General features: G+C 41.2%; 1 protein-coding gene across 1 annotated transcript in view; it reads left to right on the top strand.

The window, feature by feature from the left end:
- The window catches only part of LOC124253605 (drebrin-like protein A), a 32,466-nt gene that overhangs the window by 1,683 nt on the left and 13,231 nt on the right, over nt 1-17,552 (top strand). Inside the window, exons 2-8 of the mRNA XM_046687409.1 lie at nt 8,191-8,246; nt 9,037-9,149; nt 9,347-9,421; nt 10,827-10,967; nt 11,927-12,004; nt 16,733-16,819; nt 17,297-17,416. Coding sequence (XP_046543365.1) covers nt 8,191-8,246; nt 9,037-9,149; nt 9,347-9,421; nt 10,827-10,967; nt 11,927-12,004; nt 16,733-16,819; nt 17,297-17,416 — 670 coding nt within the window. The remainder of the gene's footprint in view (nt 1-8,190; nt 8,247-9,036; nt 9,150-9,346; nt 9,422-10,826; nt 10,968-11,926; nt 12,005-16,732; nt 16,820-17,296; nt 17,417-17,552) is intronic.

Consider the following 17,552-nt stretch of genomic DNA (forward strand, 5'->3'; position numbering starts at 1 on the left):
TCATGTTGTTTAAATCAAATAAAAATGTCTGAAATCTCTTATTAAATTTCAACTGATCATATATTATCGGCAGAATTAAAATTATAAACTATTTTTCGCAATGTTATTGCAAACAACGATTCTTGTTTATGCTTCGCAGCTGGTCTACAATAGCATTGTCAAAGAGCAAAGTAACGATGTTTCAAACATCGAGGAAATCATTAAATAAATTGAAATCAACAATAACATTCATAAAAGTTGTCAAACGCATATAAAATTACTATTTCCATTCTTTTGAGCGATCATGCAATGTAAGTCAAGTCACTGACAAGTTACATCTCGGCTTTCACACGATGCTTAATGTGAAAATATATCGTGAAGCATTTTTGTCATAGGCCATAACCTAGCACGATATGTCCAATACGCTCCATGATTTACGATAGGTAGCGATGTCTTTCTTAATATGTTCAGAATAGCATTATTTACCCAAAAACTTTTGTCTTAATCTAAAACTTTCGCTACATTTAGGACGGTATCCATTTCCATAATATGATTGGCTGCTTAGGTCGCGTGGTTCGATTTTGACCAATCACCGACCCTTATAAGCAGAGTGTAGTGAAAAGCCGCCGTTAGAAACCAATCTTTATCCAATAAAATCGCTTCTTACAAATGTGAAAATACTCTCGGCAAGAGTACAGTGATATTGTTGATGTTCAGAGCTTTCGAACGATACACGCCATCAAACGATTCGCCTCTATGTAAGTGCCACGTGCCACTCACTAATTAACACGAAACTGATTGACACTTCCCGTTTCTGAATAATCTCGGGAGTCAATACCCGCGAATCAACAACATGTAAACACTTGCTTGTTTATACAGTCAAACTGCCCACTATATGTATTATTTTTCCTTATCCTGACTCATGCTCTTTTGCTTGTCTTCTTCTTCTTGCGAACATAGTGGAACACTTGTATCTCCTTATTTGAAGCTCCCTTCAAAATAAAATCACTAATTGGTACTCACCACGAGTTGCTCCCCTTTGTCTCCCCTGGCGGGAAAAGGTGTCGCCACCCTCTGGCCATGTGCTCCACTCTCTCCTTCTTCGCCCAGTGAGCAGGATGTGAGAGCGCCTTGTGTCTCCTTACACACATATCCTTTGATAATCTCTTAGTTTTTACCTCTCATAGATTACTATAGAGGTATAGCTAGTATCCTTTACTATTTGTATTGATTAATTATCGTATTTCTACTGTTTATTCACGTGTATTCGTGATTGTTCAGCTAGCTTTACGTTCATGAAAATCTGTACGATTTGTAGATTACGTTTTTCTGCCTCCGATCCACATGTAATATGCCCTAGTTGTTCTACGCCGTGTGCGTTTAATTCACGTTGCAGTTACTGCATTAATTTATCTCATTCTGCATTTAATAAATATCATCTTTGCGTCTTAAGACGTGCTGCAGATGGCAGAGAGTCCAGATATTCCTTCCAGTCAGCTGCTAGCGATCGACCCTCTCCCGTCTGGTGTTCTGCTAGAGACCCCTGCGGCAGAGGAACGTGGGACGCAGTCCGTTACCTCGAAGAAACGACCGGCCTCCCCAGACATCCCGTCATTGCAGACTAAGTCTAAGAGGGCCTCATCGTCGTCTCAACGCAGATTGAGGACACCCAGGGCAGCGCAGACTTCCAAAGGGAAATCTACGAAGACAGCAAGAACTTTCTCAGCCGAGATCGTTCCAGCAGCAGAGTTGGGCCTCTACGATGATCAGCCGATAATCATCCCCGACTTACGGCAGAAGAAGACCGGTGTCAGCGACTGTGACTTCTGCAGAGATCTCCATGCAGCCTGATGCCTCTACACCGGCGTCAGACGTCATTGATGTGAACCCCATCGCAGAAAAGACGCCCGGCGACTTCGCTACAGATCATCCCAGAAGACATGATGCGGCAGATTATGAACATCATGGAGGACCACTACAAACTCGCGCAAGCGAAGCGTCCGAAAGTTTGCCGCCGAAGGCTCCAACGTGAACAGCACCCCAGAGGCACCCCCGTCAACGTAGCAGCCAAGACGATGTCACCTTCGCGAAGGAAGTCCGCACCACCTTGACGAAGGACCTAGATGTACAGCCTCGCTAAGGCCTTTCTATGGCGGAGAGATCATCACCATCTTCGATTTCATCTCTAGATATGGACTCAGACCATCAGACATCACGGAAGCCTTCGCGAAGGTCATATCATCGATCCCGGACCGGGACGCAAAATGAAGCTTCTGGCGAAGGCATTCAGCGAAGACACATATGATTCCCAGATCTTCATCGTCTAGAAGAACATCGAGGGACTGCCGAAGAGCTTGCCGAGCGAAGCTATCAACATTCACCTCACAAGTCTCCCGAAGATCATCCCATAGGCGATCTCCACTCCTTCATCACCAGGTCGATCACCCATCAGATCTCCCACATAGGCGCTACAAGTCAACTCGATAGATCGCTACAAACCTCATCAGATATTCAGATAGCTACGCGCAGTCCCGAAGAGCATCTACAATTTATTAATGATGATGGTTTTGAGGATGATGGAGGAATCATATTTTCTGATGCAGAGATACGCGATTGGATGGTCAATAACCTAGATCTCACATCACCATCTAAAAGTGGCAATACAGCTCAGGCGTATTTGATGAAGGAAGATGATCCAGATGCAATCACTCTACCCCGATCGACCCCGATTAGCGGCAGTGCCACAGAATCTAGATGCAGCTTTCCAGAAAGCTACGAAAGTTCAGATACCACATCTACCCAACTTTTCAGCCAAGAAGTTCTCCCGATAACATGGACTCCTTCTACAAGGCCCAGGACATCGATGAGAACTATAAGATCATCAGCGATGTAAAGAACAAGATTTACAAGATGGATGATCATAAGTTGGCTCATATAGAAACCATGACGAAGGCGTTATGTTCTTTGGGTTAAATAGATCTAGGACGATCAATGAGACTCTTATTACTAGATTCGAGGGATTCCACGACGGAAGATGATAGAATGATTTATTCTGCCTTACTTATGCAAAAGAAAGATCAGCAGTTTTAACGGATCATCTTACATCTGTTTCAGCAGCATTGACCTTAGCTCGTCGTCAAGGCCTCCTAGCCTCCTGTAATTGGGGAGAACTTTACAGCCCCACTTTTATACAGCCCAGTGGTCGACAACATCCATCTTTGACGGAGAAATCGACAAGGTCGCCAAGGAAGTCTCTAAGGATTCCAGGGAAGTCCTTATGATTAGATCGATGGACACACTAGCCAGCGCCATTCGTCAGACTTCACAAAGATACTCAGGCAGATCTAAGTTCACGGGCCTACAAAGAGCAAGAGACAGGAAGATAGCCAGCTCTAGAGGTAAAGATTCTTTAAAGTAAGCCCATATGGCAACTATAGAGGAGGATCAGGAAGAGGCAGGACACCCAGAGGTTCCGCAATTATAGGCAGCTGAAACACAGGTTCGGGAGCGACTGGAGTCTTCCACCCCAGCCGTTCCAGTACAACCAGCTCAAGTGGGTGGGGACTCCAACTACACTGGGAAAACTGGGGAATACTGCAAGATCCTTACGTCTCCAACATTATTCAACACGGATTTCGTGATCCCTCTACTGGACAAGCCTCCGCTGACAATCAAACCCCCAAGTTCGGTTACAAAAGCAACAACTACCAAAGATAAAAAAGAGGCTGTCTCATCACTCCTATCCAAACAGGCCATAGAAGTAATAGATCAAGCAAACGTCGAACCAGGTTTCTACTCCCCAGTTTTCCTAGTTCCCAAGAAAAACTCCACGGAGAAATACAGACTCATCTACAACATGAGCTTTTTCAACAAGAACTATCACGCAAACCACCGAAGTTTTAAGCATGATACATTTACCTCAGTTCACGCCAGATGATTAGGCCCTATGGACTACATGGGCAGCATAGATCTACAGGATGCCTACTTGCACATCCCCATTCATCCCGATTCCAGGAAATACCTACGATTTACTCTAGAAGGGCTACATTACCAGTGGAAAGTACTCCCCATTCGAATATCATCAGCCCCTGGCTATTCAATGGAGGATAGCGAAACCGATTATCAAATTTCTACATCGTCAAGGGCTACGCGGTGCGTTTTACCTCGACTGACGGGATACAAGTAGATCAAGATCCACTGCGTCTCAAACTACAGTTAAATTACATCATAAAGCTACTAACACAACTAGGTTGGTTAGTAAACTTCACGCAAGTCGGACCTAGTACCATCGCGAAGACCTACAGTTCCTAGGTATTCGATTCATCACAAATCGCGAACCGTATTATGGTACCAGAAGACCGTTGGCTCAAGATACAACAGACCATTCCACCAGCTCTACTCTCTCCGTTACCACTAAGCGACAATGGCAGAGCCTACTAGGTCTTCTCACATCAGCCCAAGACATGACTGTCACAGGCAGATTACAGTTACGCCCCTACAGGTCCTCATCAACGCACATCTCAACGATGTACAACCATTCAGTCTACCGAAACATCTCAGACCACATCTACTATGGTGGACCAAGGAATCGAATGTCCGCGAAGGGATTTGTTTAGCAGAGCAGGAATACAAAACCCATCTGTATGTAGGCAATGCCACTCCAAGGTTGGGGAGCCTCATCTCACCAACCACACGATATCAGGGTTATGGAATCAGCAAGAATGCAAACTCCATATAAACAGTCTAGAAATGAAAGCTGTAATCAGCGCCATTCTACATTGGAGCACATTTCTACAAATGCGGCGCCTAATGATCCATACAGACAATTCGACAGTGGCGTTCTACATAAACAAGCAAGGCTCAACGAGATCGATGAACCTTTTGAACCTAAGTTTTCAACTGTTCGATTTAATACAAGATCTAAATCTACATGTCAAAGCAGTGCACATTCCCCGAGCCAGAAATATGCTAGCAGGCGTTCTCTCTAGGCCTCATCTACCATCACCGACAGAGTGGATGATCAACCGGAAATTTTTGCACAGATAATCAAGCAATTAGGAGCTAAGCTAATAGACCTATTAAGCCACGCAGCGATTCAACAATCAGCTACCGACATTCGTGGTCACCAGTCCCAGACCCCAAGCTTGGGCAACGGACGCTCTAAGTCTATCATGGAAGGCCTCAATGCGTGCGGCGTTTCGCCGCCAGCAATAATACCTCAAGTATTACAGAAAATCAGACAAACACAGAGCCTACAACTCACTTTGGTCGCGCCCTACTGGCCGGCCAGAAGCGTGGTTTCCCATACTAATTCAAGAAATCGGTCAACCAACACTGGAGCTACCCAAGCCGCGCAAAACCTGTTAATTCATCCTCACACCAAACAAGTGCACGGAAACCCAGCAATGTTCCAACTACGCATTATGGACTGTATACAAATGTGTTTAAACAAGAGAGGATATTCTGCCAGGGCGGCAAAAGCAGTCACGCTGCAACGCGCTACGTTACTCAACTTCGTGGCAATGCGGCGACAAGTGGCACAGTTTCAAAAAATTATGCAACAAAGAAAGGGTTTACAGCAAGAGAGGCTTCTACAACCTCAAGTGGCAGACTATTTGTGTTACCTACGCCAAAACAAACATTTAAAAGGTTCAACGATATCAACATATCTTGCCGCTTAGCTCTGTAATCACCATGAGAACGGGTGTCAAATTGACAAGATCTCCAGAGTTACTGGCCTTACTACATGAGCTTTCGATTGGAGGACCAAAAGCGGAAGTTCCACGCCCAGCTTGGGATCTGAATGTAGTGTTACAACACCTCCGCAGTGAGGTCTATGAACCCCAGAATCGACAAACTTTGAATTTCTCTCACAGAAAACATTGTTTCTGCTATCGCTAGCCACAGCAGCAAGAATGTCTGAAATTCAGCTCTGGATTCGAGAGGATACAGTTTGATGACAATCATAACAGCGCACCTCGGATTAAGATGGGATTTCATTGCAAAGAATCAACTGCCAGGTCAACCAGACAGATTATTCCACATCCCGGCGCTATCCTCTATTTCTCGGATCACAAGATACACAAGACCTATCACTGTGTCCGTAAGAGCCCTCAAAGTTTATTTCTGACGATCCAAAACTAGGAGAAGATTTCTCAAGCGTTTATTCATCCCTTTATCGCCTCTGAATCAAACAGAAGTGTCACGGACCACAATATCTATTTGGATAAGGACTGTCATTCTCCGTGCCTACAAGGCAGCAGGCTTGGACCCACCAACAGCATCAAATCCACATGAGATCAGGGCACTGGCCTCTACCCTCGCCCTACACGGTAACTGTTCCTTGAACACGATTATGGAAGGATGCTATTGGAAATCTAACATGGTATTTGCTAATCACTACCTAAGAGACATCACTACAGAAGATGTCTCTGGCATTCACCATTTTGGGACCACTGGTCCTCGCTCAGCAACTGACAGTCCCTCAGTAGGCGTTAAAATATTAGCCTCACAAGATTAATATGTATTTTATACATACTCATCTAGCTTATAACTCTAAGGAGTTTTAGGGCTATGTATATATGTTCAGCTTAAGTATTCTACCTTAAGCATATACTTGGATATAGTCAATTTCAGTGCCTCTATCAGAGTCACCTATATATATATATATATAATTTATATGTATTGTTCAATATATTCATAATGTAATTCCCCTTTAATGGCTTTATATAACCTATGGTTTTCTTTATACAGGATACATCCTAAATCTAAGACTTCATGAAGTTCCCGTAGGGGATATTACAGTATATCTATACAAAATCACTAATTATAAATCCAAAGTATTCTGTTACCTACCTCGTTCAGGTAGGATGCTACAAGCAAAGAGCATGAGTCAGGATAAGGAAAAATATGTAATTTTAGAGTAAAATTGATATTTTATGCTTATCCTGACTCATGAGGTTAGCCCTCCCATCCTCCCCACATAACACTTTGGATTTCCCTGTAAATTCAAGTGTTGGGCTCGCTAAATCAGGAGAGAGTGGAGCACATGGCCAGAGGGTGGCGACACCTTTTCCCGCCAGGGGAGACAAAGGGGAGCAACTCGTGGTGAGTACCAATTAGTGATTTTATTTTGAAGGGAGCTTCAAATAAGGAGATACAAGTGTTCCACTATGTTCGTAAGAAGAAGAAGACAAGCAAAAGAGCATGAGTCAGGATAAGTATAAAATATCAATTTTACTCTAAAAATTACATAATTACTCTAGGTAAGTGTTACGTACCACTCACTGATTAACAAGATACTGATTAACACTTCCCGTTTCTGAATAATCTCGGGAGTCAGAGCGAATTGTGTTGTTACATCATTTGGACCTAATTGCATCAAAGGGTTACGTCGTCTTTCAGGTGCCGGTTTTTACAGATTCGTTTTCATAACAACTTGTTCGTTGGGACTGAAAAACAATGCCGATATCCTGAATAGACAGATGCCGATGTTTACAGAAGTTTCTAAATGATAATAACGTGCATTTCTGCCGGGGACTGAAACTTTGTGCCGATGTAGACAGAGTGCCGGTGTTAAGAGAGGCCGGTATTGACAGAGTCCACTGTAATTAGGGACAATGTTGAAATGGTATTTACAAGTATTAGGAACATTGCTTGCAAACACAGTAAAATCAATAGGGAAATCCTAAAACTTTAAAGTGTTGACATTGAAGTCATTTCAAGCTATGTACATTCTCAAATCTTTGCGGACGTTAAACGAGTGTAGTGTATTGAACGGTATCCTTTTACATGTTTAGACCTTATCATAAAATGACCTTATAATTTGATATGAAAACAGTTCATCCAACAAGTCAAAGATTAAGAATGAATAAACTGAGAATTGTTTCAGTTGTCTGCTTGTCTCTGTCTGTGCTGTGATGAAAGATAGCTCTTACCAGGTATTCCTGGTTTTGTCCCCAGTATTCAACTTATCATATATATACACATGACATAGCTCAGATAAAATCAGCATGATTAAAATATTAAACTGAAGTTGTGTATAAATCAGTGTTTGCACGTTTAGTGTATTGATTACAAAATGGTCATTATAACTGTCTGTATTTGTTTTGCTGGTTCTATCTTTTCAGCCCTTAAACTTTACTACATCACCATTTCAACATAATTTAATTAGTAAAACTCAGTTGTAAATATTTTGTCTTGTTTTGACAGGGCTGTTTTTGGATACGAGGGCAATACTCCTGTGCTGAAGGTCTATGAAAGTGGTGGTATGTACTTATGGAGCGTGGTTATCTATTAGTATTAAACCCTGAGAGCATCTGAGTTGGAATTGGTCTTGAGCAACCTATGCTTGTCTTGAGAAGCGACTAATAGTTGATTTCATCATATCCCATTTGGGTAGATTAATGCTCATAATCTCAATCACTTGAATGCTCAGACTTAATTATTTAAGACCGGAATATTGCTGAATGTAGTGTTTGAATATAGTGGAATATTGCTTGCAGTTTACTGAATATATTTACATGAATATTTGCTTGAATATAGCTGAAATATTGCTGTGATATTGCTGTAGTATAGCTTGAATATTCCTGCAGTATTGTTCAATATAGCTCAAATATTCCTGCAATATTGTTCAATATAGCTCAAATATTTATTACATATTGCAGAAATATAGCTTGAATAAAGCTGAAATATTGCAGGAATATGGCTTGAAAATAGCTGAAAGATTGTTGGGACATTGCTTGAATATACTTTATTCAGGGATATTGCTTCAATATGGCTGGAACAAAGCTGGAATATCGGTAGAATATTGGAATTGTAGTGCATGTCAACATGCAGTAAGTGGCTTATTGATAAGAAGACTGCATGCCATGACAGACTTGGTGTCGCACGCATACACACACACACACACACACACACACACTGTTCAGGCTCTTCTTTTGGCCTGATTTTGGATTTGTCGTTTCCTGCACAGATTTATACAGTGTTCCTGAATTTGAATTGCTTTTATTTGTATTGCTTGTGTTCAGTGATCACTGTCATGTTTCTGTTGTGTAGAGGGAGGTATTGAAGAGATGACCGAGGAACTGAACAGTGGGAAGATCATGTATGGCTACTGTCGTGTGAAGGACCCCAACACTGATCTCCCCAAATATGTGCTCATCAACTGGGTAGGTTCATCACCATATGGATCAGTATTATGCAGTTATAATCCAATCTACCAATGGGGATGGGAGGACACTGGCTGCTTGTCAAGTTATATGATCCTAATAGCTAAAAGAAACATATCTGATATATTAAGGTTGTATTACAGTATTTGACATATTTTTCCTGAAAGAAAGTAAATAATATTCTGTTTTATTTTCAGCAAGGAGAGGGTGCTCCTGATTCCATGAAGTTAAAGTGTACCCAACATTTACGGGATGTCTCAAACTTTGTCAAGGTAGGCAGTCATTGAAAAAAGCCCATTTGATTCTTTTATCTGACATTAACCACCATGTCCCTCCAATGTCTATCAAACACCATGTCCCTCCAATGTCTATCAAACACCATGTCCCTCCAATGTCTATCAACCACCATGTCCCTCCAATGTCTATCAAACACCATGTTCCTCCAATGTCTATCAAACACCATGTGCCTCCAATGTCTATCAAACACCATGTCCCTCCAATGTCTATCAAACACCATGTGCCTCCAATGTCTATCAAACACCATGTCCCTCCAATGTCTATCAAACACCATGTCCCTCCAATGTCTATCAAACACCATGTCCCTCCCAATGTCTATCAAACACCATGTCCTCCAATGTCATGTATCAAACATCAAACACCATGTCCCTCCAATGTCTATCAAACACCATGTCCTCCAATGTCTATCAAACACCATGTCCCTCCAATGTCTATCAAACAATGTCCCTCCATGTCTATCAAACACCATGTCCTCCAATGTCTATCAAACACCATGTCCCTCCAATGTCTATCAAACACATATGTCCTCCAATGTATATCAAACACTATGTCCCTCCAATGTCTATCAAACACCATGTCCCTCCAATGTCTATCAAACACCATGTGCCTCCAATGTCTGTCAAACACCATGTCCCTCCAATGTCTATCAAACACCATGTCCCTCCAATGTCTATCAAACACCATGTGCCTCCAATGTCTATCAAACACCATGTCCTTCCAATGTCTATCAAACACCATGTCCCTCCAATGTATATCAAACACTATGTCCCTCCAATGTCTATCAAACACCATGTCCCTCCAATGTCTATCAAACACCATGTCCCTCCAATGTCTATCAAACACCATGTCCCTCCAATGTCTATCAAACACCATGTCCCTCCAATGTCTATCAAACACCATGTCCCTCCAATGTCTATCAAACAGTATGTCCCTCCAATGTCTATCAAACACCATGTGCCTCCAATGTCTGTCAAACACCATGTCCCTCCAATGTCTATCAAACACCATGTCCCTCCAATGTATATCAAACACTATGTCCCTCCAATGTCTATCAAACACCATGTCCCTCCAATGTCTATCAAACACCATGTGCCTCCAATGTATATCAAACACTATGTCCCTCCAATGTCTATCAAACACCATGTCCCTCCAATGTCTATCAAACACCATGTCCCTCCAATGTCTATCAAACACCATGTCCCTCCAATGTCTGTCAAACACCATGTCCCTCCAATGTCTATCAAACACCATGTCCCTCCAATGTCTGTCAAACACCATGTGCCTCCAATGTCTGTCAAACACCATGTCCCTCCAATGTCTACTGTATCCATACAAATATTTGAATGTAGTAATCACAAGTTGTGTTGACCGATTCTTCAGACCATCCATGTGACGGTGAATGCCCGTACAGATGATGATGTCATTGAAGATGACATAATCAACAAGGTTGCAAAGTCTTCTGGTGCTAACTACAGCTTCCATAAGGAGAAGGCAAAACCCACTGAAGCCCCCAAACCTGTGGTAAGTCGTTGTTCATACTGTAACAGACCTCAGATATCCCACACCTGTTAAGTCATGGTTCAGACTTCAACAGACATTGAAGCATCCACACCTGTGGTAGGTCATTGTTAAACACTTATATAACAAATGTCCAAGTTGAGACTGTAACAGACATTGAAGGACCCACACCTGTCGTAGGTCATTGTTAAACACTTATATAACAATGTCCAAGTTGAGACTGTAACAGGCATTGAAGCATCCACACCTGTGGTAGGTCATTGTTAAACACTTATATAACAATGTCCAAGTTAAGACTGTAACAGGCATTGAAGCATCCACACCTGTGGTAGGTCATTGTTAAACACTTATATAACAATGTCAAAGTTGAGACTGTAACAGACATTGAAGGACCCACACCTGTGGTAGGTCATTGTTGAACACTTATATAACAATGTCAAAGTTAAGACTGTAACAGGCATTGAAACATCCACACCTGTGGTAGGTCATTGTTAAACACTTATATAAGAATGTCCAAGTTGAGACTGTAACAGACATTGAAGCACCCACACCTGTGGTAGGTCATTGTTGAACATTTATATGATAATGTCCTAGTTGAGACTGTAACATACATTGAAGCATCCACACCTGTGGTAGGTTATTGTTAAACACTTATATAACAATGTCCAAGTTGAGACTGTAACAGACATTGAAGCACCCACACCTGTGGTAGGTCATTGTTGAACATTTATATGATAATGTCCTAGTTGAGACTGTAACATACATTGAAGCATCCACACCTGTGGTAGGTCATTGTTGAACACTTATATAACAATGTCCAAATTGAGACTGTAACGGACATTGAAGAACCACACCAGTATAGACACCAAATTTGTTACGTTACCACTACAGTAGCAGATACTAATATCACAGATACTCCTCTTCCAGTGGAAACTAAAATATGATGGAATGCTATTTTTCAGGGCTCTGTTTATCAGAAAACCGTGGCAGCCAAAGACATCAAGACTTCCTCCAGAGATAAGTTCTGGGCCAAAACAGAGGTAAAGCGATATAGGTGTCAGTCTGACAGCATGTTCCTAGAATTACCTCTTTAGATTCTTGTGCAAGGAATTGTGTGTATGAATGGTCCGTGGATATGTTCTAATAAAACCAGGACTCCCTTGTCTTTGTAGGGGACCTTTCAGAGAGTACCTCAGAAATATCTACGTCCTCCATGACATTCAGTAAACAGGCTTTTAATTCCAATGAGAATATTATATTCCTTATAATACCAGGACTCCCTTGTCTAAGTAGGGGACATTGCAGAGGGTACATCGGAACATTCAACATTCTCCACGACATTCAGTAAACAGGCTTTTAATTCCAGTGAGAATAAAATTTTGTATTTAAAAACTGCAAATTATTTCCCTAATGGAAAGCTGTAGGGTTGACTGAATTTTTTTATGTAACCAGCAACATTCAGTCCAGCAATCAGGGTTTTACGTGCGTGTATGCGTCGGCGCAAGCAACGTCAGTGTGTGTGTGTGTGTGCGGCGTGTGTGTGCGTGTGTATGCAGCGTCGCGTAGTGTGTTAGCCTAGTGGTTAAAGCGTCGGCTCGTCACGCTAGAAGACCCTGGCTCGATTCCCCACATGGGTACAATGTGTGAAGCCCATTTCTGGTGTCCCCCGCCGTCATGTTGCTGGAATATTGCTAAAAGCGGGCGTAACACCAAACTCAGTCAGTCAACCCAGCAGGCAAGGCTTGATATCAAGAGTACTGAATCACTAAACCAACACCATTCAGCCCAGCAGTCCAGCAGGCGAGAGTGTATATCCTGTATAGTAATGTTAAGTAATATTGAATGGATTCCCCTCAAAGTTATTGCATTGACATTCCCTCTGGGTTGTGCTAGCCTTTTCTCCTCCGCTTCATGGACTGTTACAGACTATCCTGAGAAGAAAATAAAGGGGAGATAATTCCCTTTGGGGATATCCTGATGAGGAATAGCAGTTATGTCCCTTGACATATGCTTGGTTTGTTGTGTATCTTAATTAATATTTCCCCTTGTTATTACTGATTAGAAAGCCCTGTGTTACAGACATGAAGAGATAACAATATCACTGTGTTTAAATAACCAGGTTACTTCCTTGTGAGACATGAGTGTTACTTGTTCCAACCTGCCTGATGCAACATATTTGGGTGTGAAACTTAAAGCATAGGCATTGTTCTGTAACTGGTGGTAATATTACTCCTCAAGAGGTTTAGGAAACTGCAAGCTCATCAGTTTTATAACACTGAACAGGGAAGTGATGGTTCTGTTCGCGTGTCCCTGTATAAACAGGTAGTAATACTGTTCAATATGAACAGAAGGTGGAATTGTACCATATGAATGGCAAACCTACTAAAGTACTATTCAATATGAGTAATAAGGGAAATTTCAATATTAATAGCAATAGAACTGTTCAACATGTGGAAGTGGATTTGTTCAATTTCAGCAGCAAGTTTACTGTTCATTATATAGAAAGTGTTTTGTTCAGTATGAACAGCAAGCAGTGCTGTTCACTGAAGTAGTGCTGTTCAACATGAATAATGAGTAGAAATGTTCGATATGAACAACTAGTTATATTGGTTGGTTGGATAATAAGTATATTGTTCTAACTTCAGTAAGAACTGTAAGCATGTTCATGAAGACACCTTTTTAAATTGAAAATTGGAGAGAAATGGGTCAACAGCATTTACACAATGTTGTGATGATAACTGTTCTGTGGAAGCTAATTGAATTAAGTGGCCATATTTAAATGTTTGCAAACATCATTGTCATGCTTATTCTTTTGTTTTATGATTTGTGTTCTCTTTGTTCCCCCAGCTTGAGGTAAAGTGTTGTTCATTATTGACTGATGTTTACAAAATTCAAAGATATTTGTTTATATGTTTGAGTTTGTAAAAATCTGCATTATTATCATCACAGTTTCAGCCCATTAAACACACATCAGCAAAACCTAACCTGACTAAAGGTTTGACCAAGTTCACCATGTATTTGAAAAATCCAACCCACTGAAAACATGGAAACATTACCATGACCTCACTAACATGATCACACAACCCCATGAGTAGTTACCTCCCCTGATCTATCCCTGACATTGTACAACAGGTTTTCGGTGTAGATTCTGAAGATATTTGTCAAGTAAGAAAGTAATCAAGTAAGAAAGTAATATAATATAAAGGTTAAGGTATTGACCCCCTAACATTGGCTCTTTCGTGATAAACAACTTGATCTTGTTTTCAATTATTCACACATCAATGTCAAGATGCCAATCAAAGATGTCAGCTCTAGAATCTGTACATTACTGAGAAAGTGCAATCCCAAATGTTTCAGCTCTGTGAGGATGAAGATTACAAGGAAGCTAGGGGAAGAGTTATCATGGCTGTTTAAGACTTTCAGTGTTCCTTTCCTGTCTGAAAGAGGGTTTTGGAGGTCACAAAATGTTTAATCAGAGTTGTCTAGAGTTTACTTAAACATGATTTTGATAAGTACCACACATGACTATTGATAAGAGAGATTTTGAGGACCAGAAAGAAAGATTCTGTAGAAAGAGGTCAGACTCACACTTTCATGTTACTATTTGTCTATTTTTCATGGGCAGTGGGGTAGCCTAGTGGTTAAAGCGTTGGCTCGTCACGCCGAAGACCCGGGTTTGAATCCCCACATGGGTACAATGTGTGAAGCCCATTTCTGGTGTTCCCTGCCGTGATGTTGCTGGAATATTGCTGACAGCGGCGTAAAACCAAACTCAGTCAGTCTATTTTTCATCATGTTCATAGTGTGTACTTGGATATGTTATAATGTGTTCCTAATTAAATACTATGGCAGATAATGAACAAGAGATAACAAACTTTGTCAATGAAAAGGGGAACTTTGTAAATGACACATCATGAGAAATTTCTTTACCATTTCAATTGTATTCTTGTTAAAGTAAATGTTGTTTTATATGGAGATGAAGATTATAGTGTTCATTTGTCTTGTATGTTAAGCCAGTGTAAGAATCAATACAGTTGAAGTTTCTTGACGTTTTCTGAAACATCTTTAAGGCATGGTGTCCAAAAATTGTTTGAATATAATATGTTCGTTTATAGTTCCTCAGTATTTTGTCCTGCCATGATATTCCTGGAATATTGCTAAAAGCGGTGTTAAACGATACTCACTCACTCAATATTTTGAGTGTATACACTGTTTCTCCTCCATGTTGGATTTGTTTCCCCAGTTCCTGATAGTTAGCCTGAACCTTACCTGACCTTGAACTTGTATCTCTGACCCACAATCAATATCCCCTCACACTGCCTTTTATTCACATGACATTTAAAGTGCCAGGGGGGCGGTGGGGTAGCCTAGTGGTTAAATGTCATTGTGAAGACCCGGGTTCGAATCCCCACTTGGGTACAATGTGTGAAGCCCATTTCTGGTGTCCCCCACCGTGATGTTGCTGGAATATTGCTAAAAGCGGCGTAAAACCAAACTCAGTCAGTCAGTAAAGTGCCAGGTAGAGATGTCAGTGTGATTCTCATAGTACAGGGTTGTCTCCCTTTAAACTTACTCCTTATATGTTAATTTTGATTTGACATTCTAGATATATGATAGATTTTATTTCCATGTTATTTTTATCAATTATTTTCATTTAGTATATATTGTAAAACTTTAAAATTTGAGAATTAGTGATATGAATAATACAATCGATACTTCAAGTTATACCCATTATCATTACTTAATCCCAGCACAAATAATTTTACAGGCAAATGATTTGACTTATGTAACCATAGTAATGGTGTCAATGGTGGTTGTTGTTAACTGACAGATGGTAAAACTCAAGAGAGGGTGTAACCATGGTAACTGATGCTGGCAACTGACATATTGTTTAACCTACACATGGTGCAACTGAGGGAATATGTAATTGACATGTGGTTTAACTGATGGAATATGTAATTGACACATGGTTTAACTGATGGAATATGTAATTGGCACATGGTTTAACTGATGGAATATGTAATTGACATATGATTTTACTGATGGAATATGTAATTGACACATGGTTTAACTGATGGAATATGTAATTGACATGTGGTTTAACTGACAGATGGTTGAACTGAAATATGGTGTACTTATTCATGGTGTTACTAACAGATGGTTTAACTTAAAGATGATTTATCTGATGCATGATGTAATTGACATGATGACAGATGGTTTAACTGACAATTGACCACGTGCAATTGACAAGTGGTGCAAATGACATTGTGTAGCCGCTGGATGGTTTAAGTGACATAGGGTGTAACCCACAGATGGTGTATATGATGGTTTAACTGAAGGATGGAAAAGGTCACGGTATAGGTGGAACAGTAACGTAACTGTCAGTTTGTGCAACTGGTGGATGGTTTAACTGAAGGACGGAATAGGTTAAGGTATGGATGCAACAGTGATGTAACTGTTGGTTTGTGCAACTGGAGGACGGAATAGGTTAGGCTATAGGCGTAACAGTGACGTAACTGTCAGTTTGTGCAACTGGCGGATGGTTTAACTGGAGGATTAAATAGGTTAGGGTGTCGGTGCAACAGTGATGTAACTGTATGTTTGTGCAACTAACAGATGGTTTATGAATGGAATAGGTTAACTTAGGTTAATGCAATGATGTAACTGTCTGTTTGTGCAACTGGTGGATGGTTTAACTGGAGGACGGAATAGGTTAACCTATAGGTGCAACTGTGAAGTAACTGTCAATTTGTGCAACTGATTCACAGGTAGAGGAGAAGCAGAGACAGGAGGAAGATAAGCAGAAGAGGTTAGCAGAAGAACAAGTGTTGGATACGGCGAGGAAGGAGAGAGAGGTACTTGCATGCCTAGTACATGCACTATCTACAACTACTGGCAAACAAGGATAAGTTGGATGCGTTTACGAGAAGTAGGCGGTGCACAGCAATGAGCAAACCAATTTGGTTTGTGAAAGGTAGAGCAGATGTAGACTAGTGCACATACATTGCATGACGATCAAATTGATTCTGCGCTTAGCTGCGCACGCCTTGCTCTTAAAACTCTCACGTCGGTGTAGCAAGTCACACTACACTTGATCGGACAACCTGGGGCCCCTTCACTAACAATGACAATACATGCTAATACGGGTCAATTGTCAGGTCGGTATTCAACTTTTCCTTGTTTGCCAGTAGCATCAGCCCTGAGTGAAATTCAGGGTCACTTTGATAAACGTATTCCACAGATTAGATTATGAGACTGTAGTTCAATAAATCGGCACTTCCTTGTCAGAAGTTTTGTAGTCAAGCCTCTGTACTGAACACTTGTAACTCCAGCTGAAGGAGGCCAAGGAGAGGGACCAGAGGATGCAGGAGAAGATGAGGGCTGTACACGAGCAGAAGCGGGCTGAGAAGGAGGCTGCCACAGTGGACCGTGAGAACGAGAAGAACAGATGGGTGAGTCTGTCATAGTTAACCCCGAGCTGAGTCGATTGCTGGAGACATTTTGGAGAGTTTCATATCCTTCAATTTATGACATGCTTGTGATTTGTTCATATGGTGTGTGCTTATGATATGCTTGTGATGTGTGCTT

Source organism: Haliotis rubra, unplaced genomic scaffold (assembly GCF_003918875.1).
Source record: "Haliotis rubra isolate DU_JTF1 unplaced genomic scaffold, ASM391887v1 Scf546, whole genome shotgun sequence".
NCBI lineage: Eukaryota > Metazoa > Mollusca > Gastropoda > Lepetellida > Haliotidae > Haliotis > Haliotis rubra.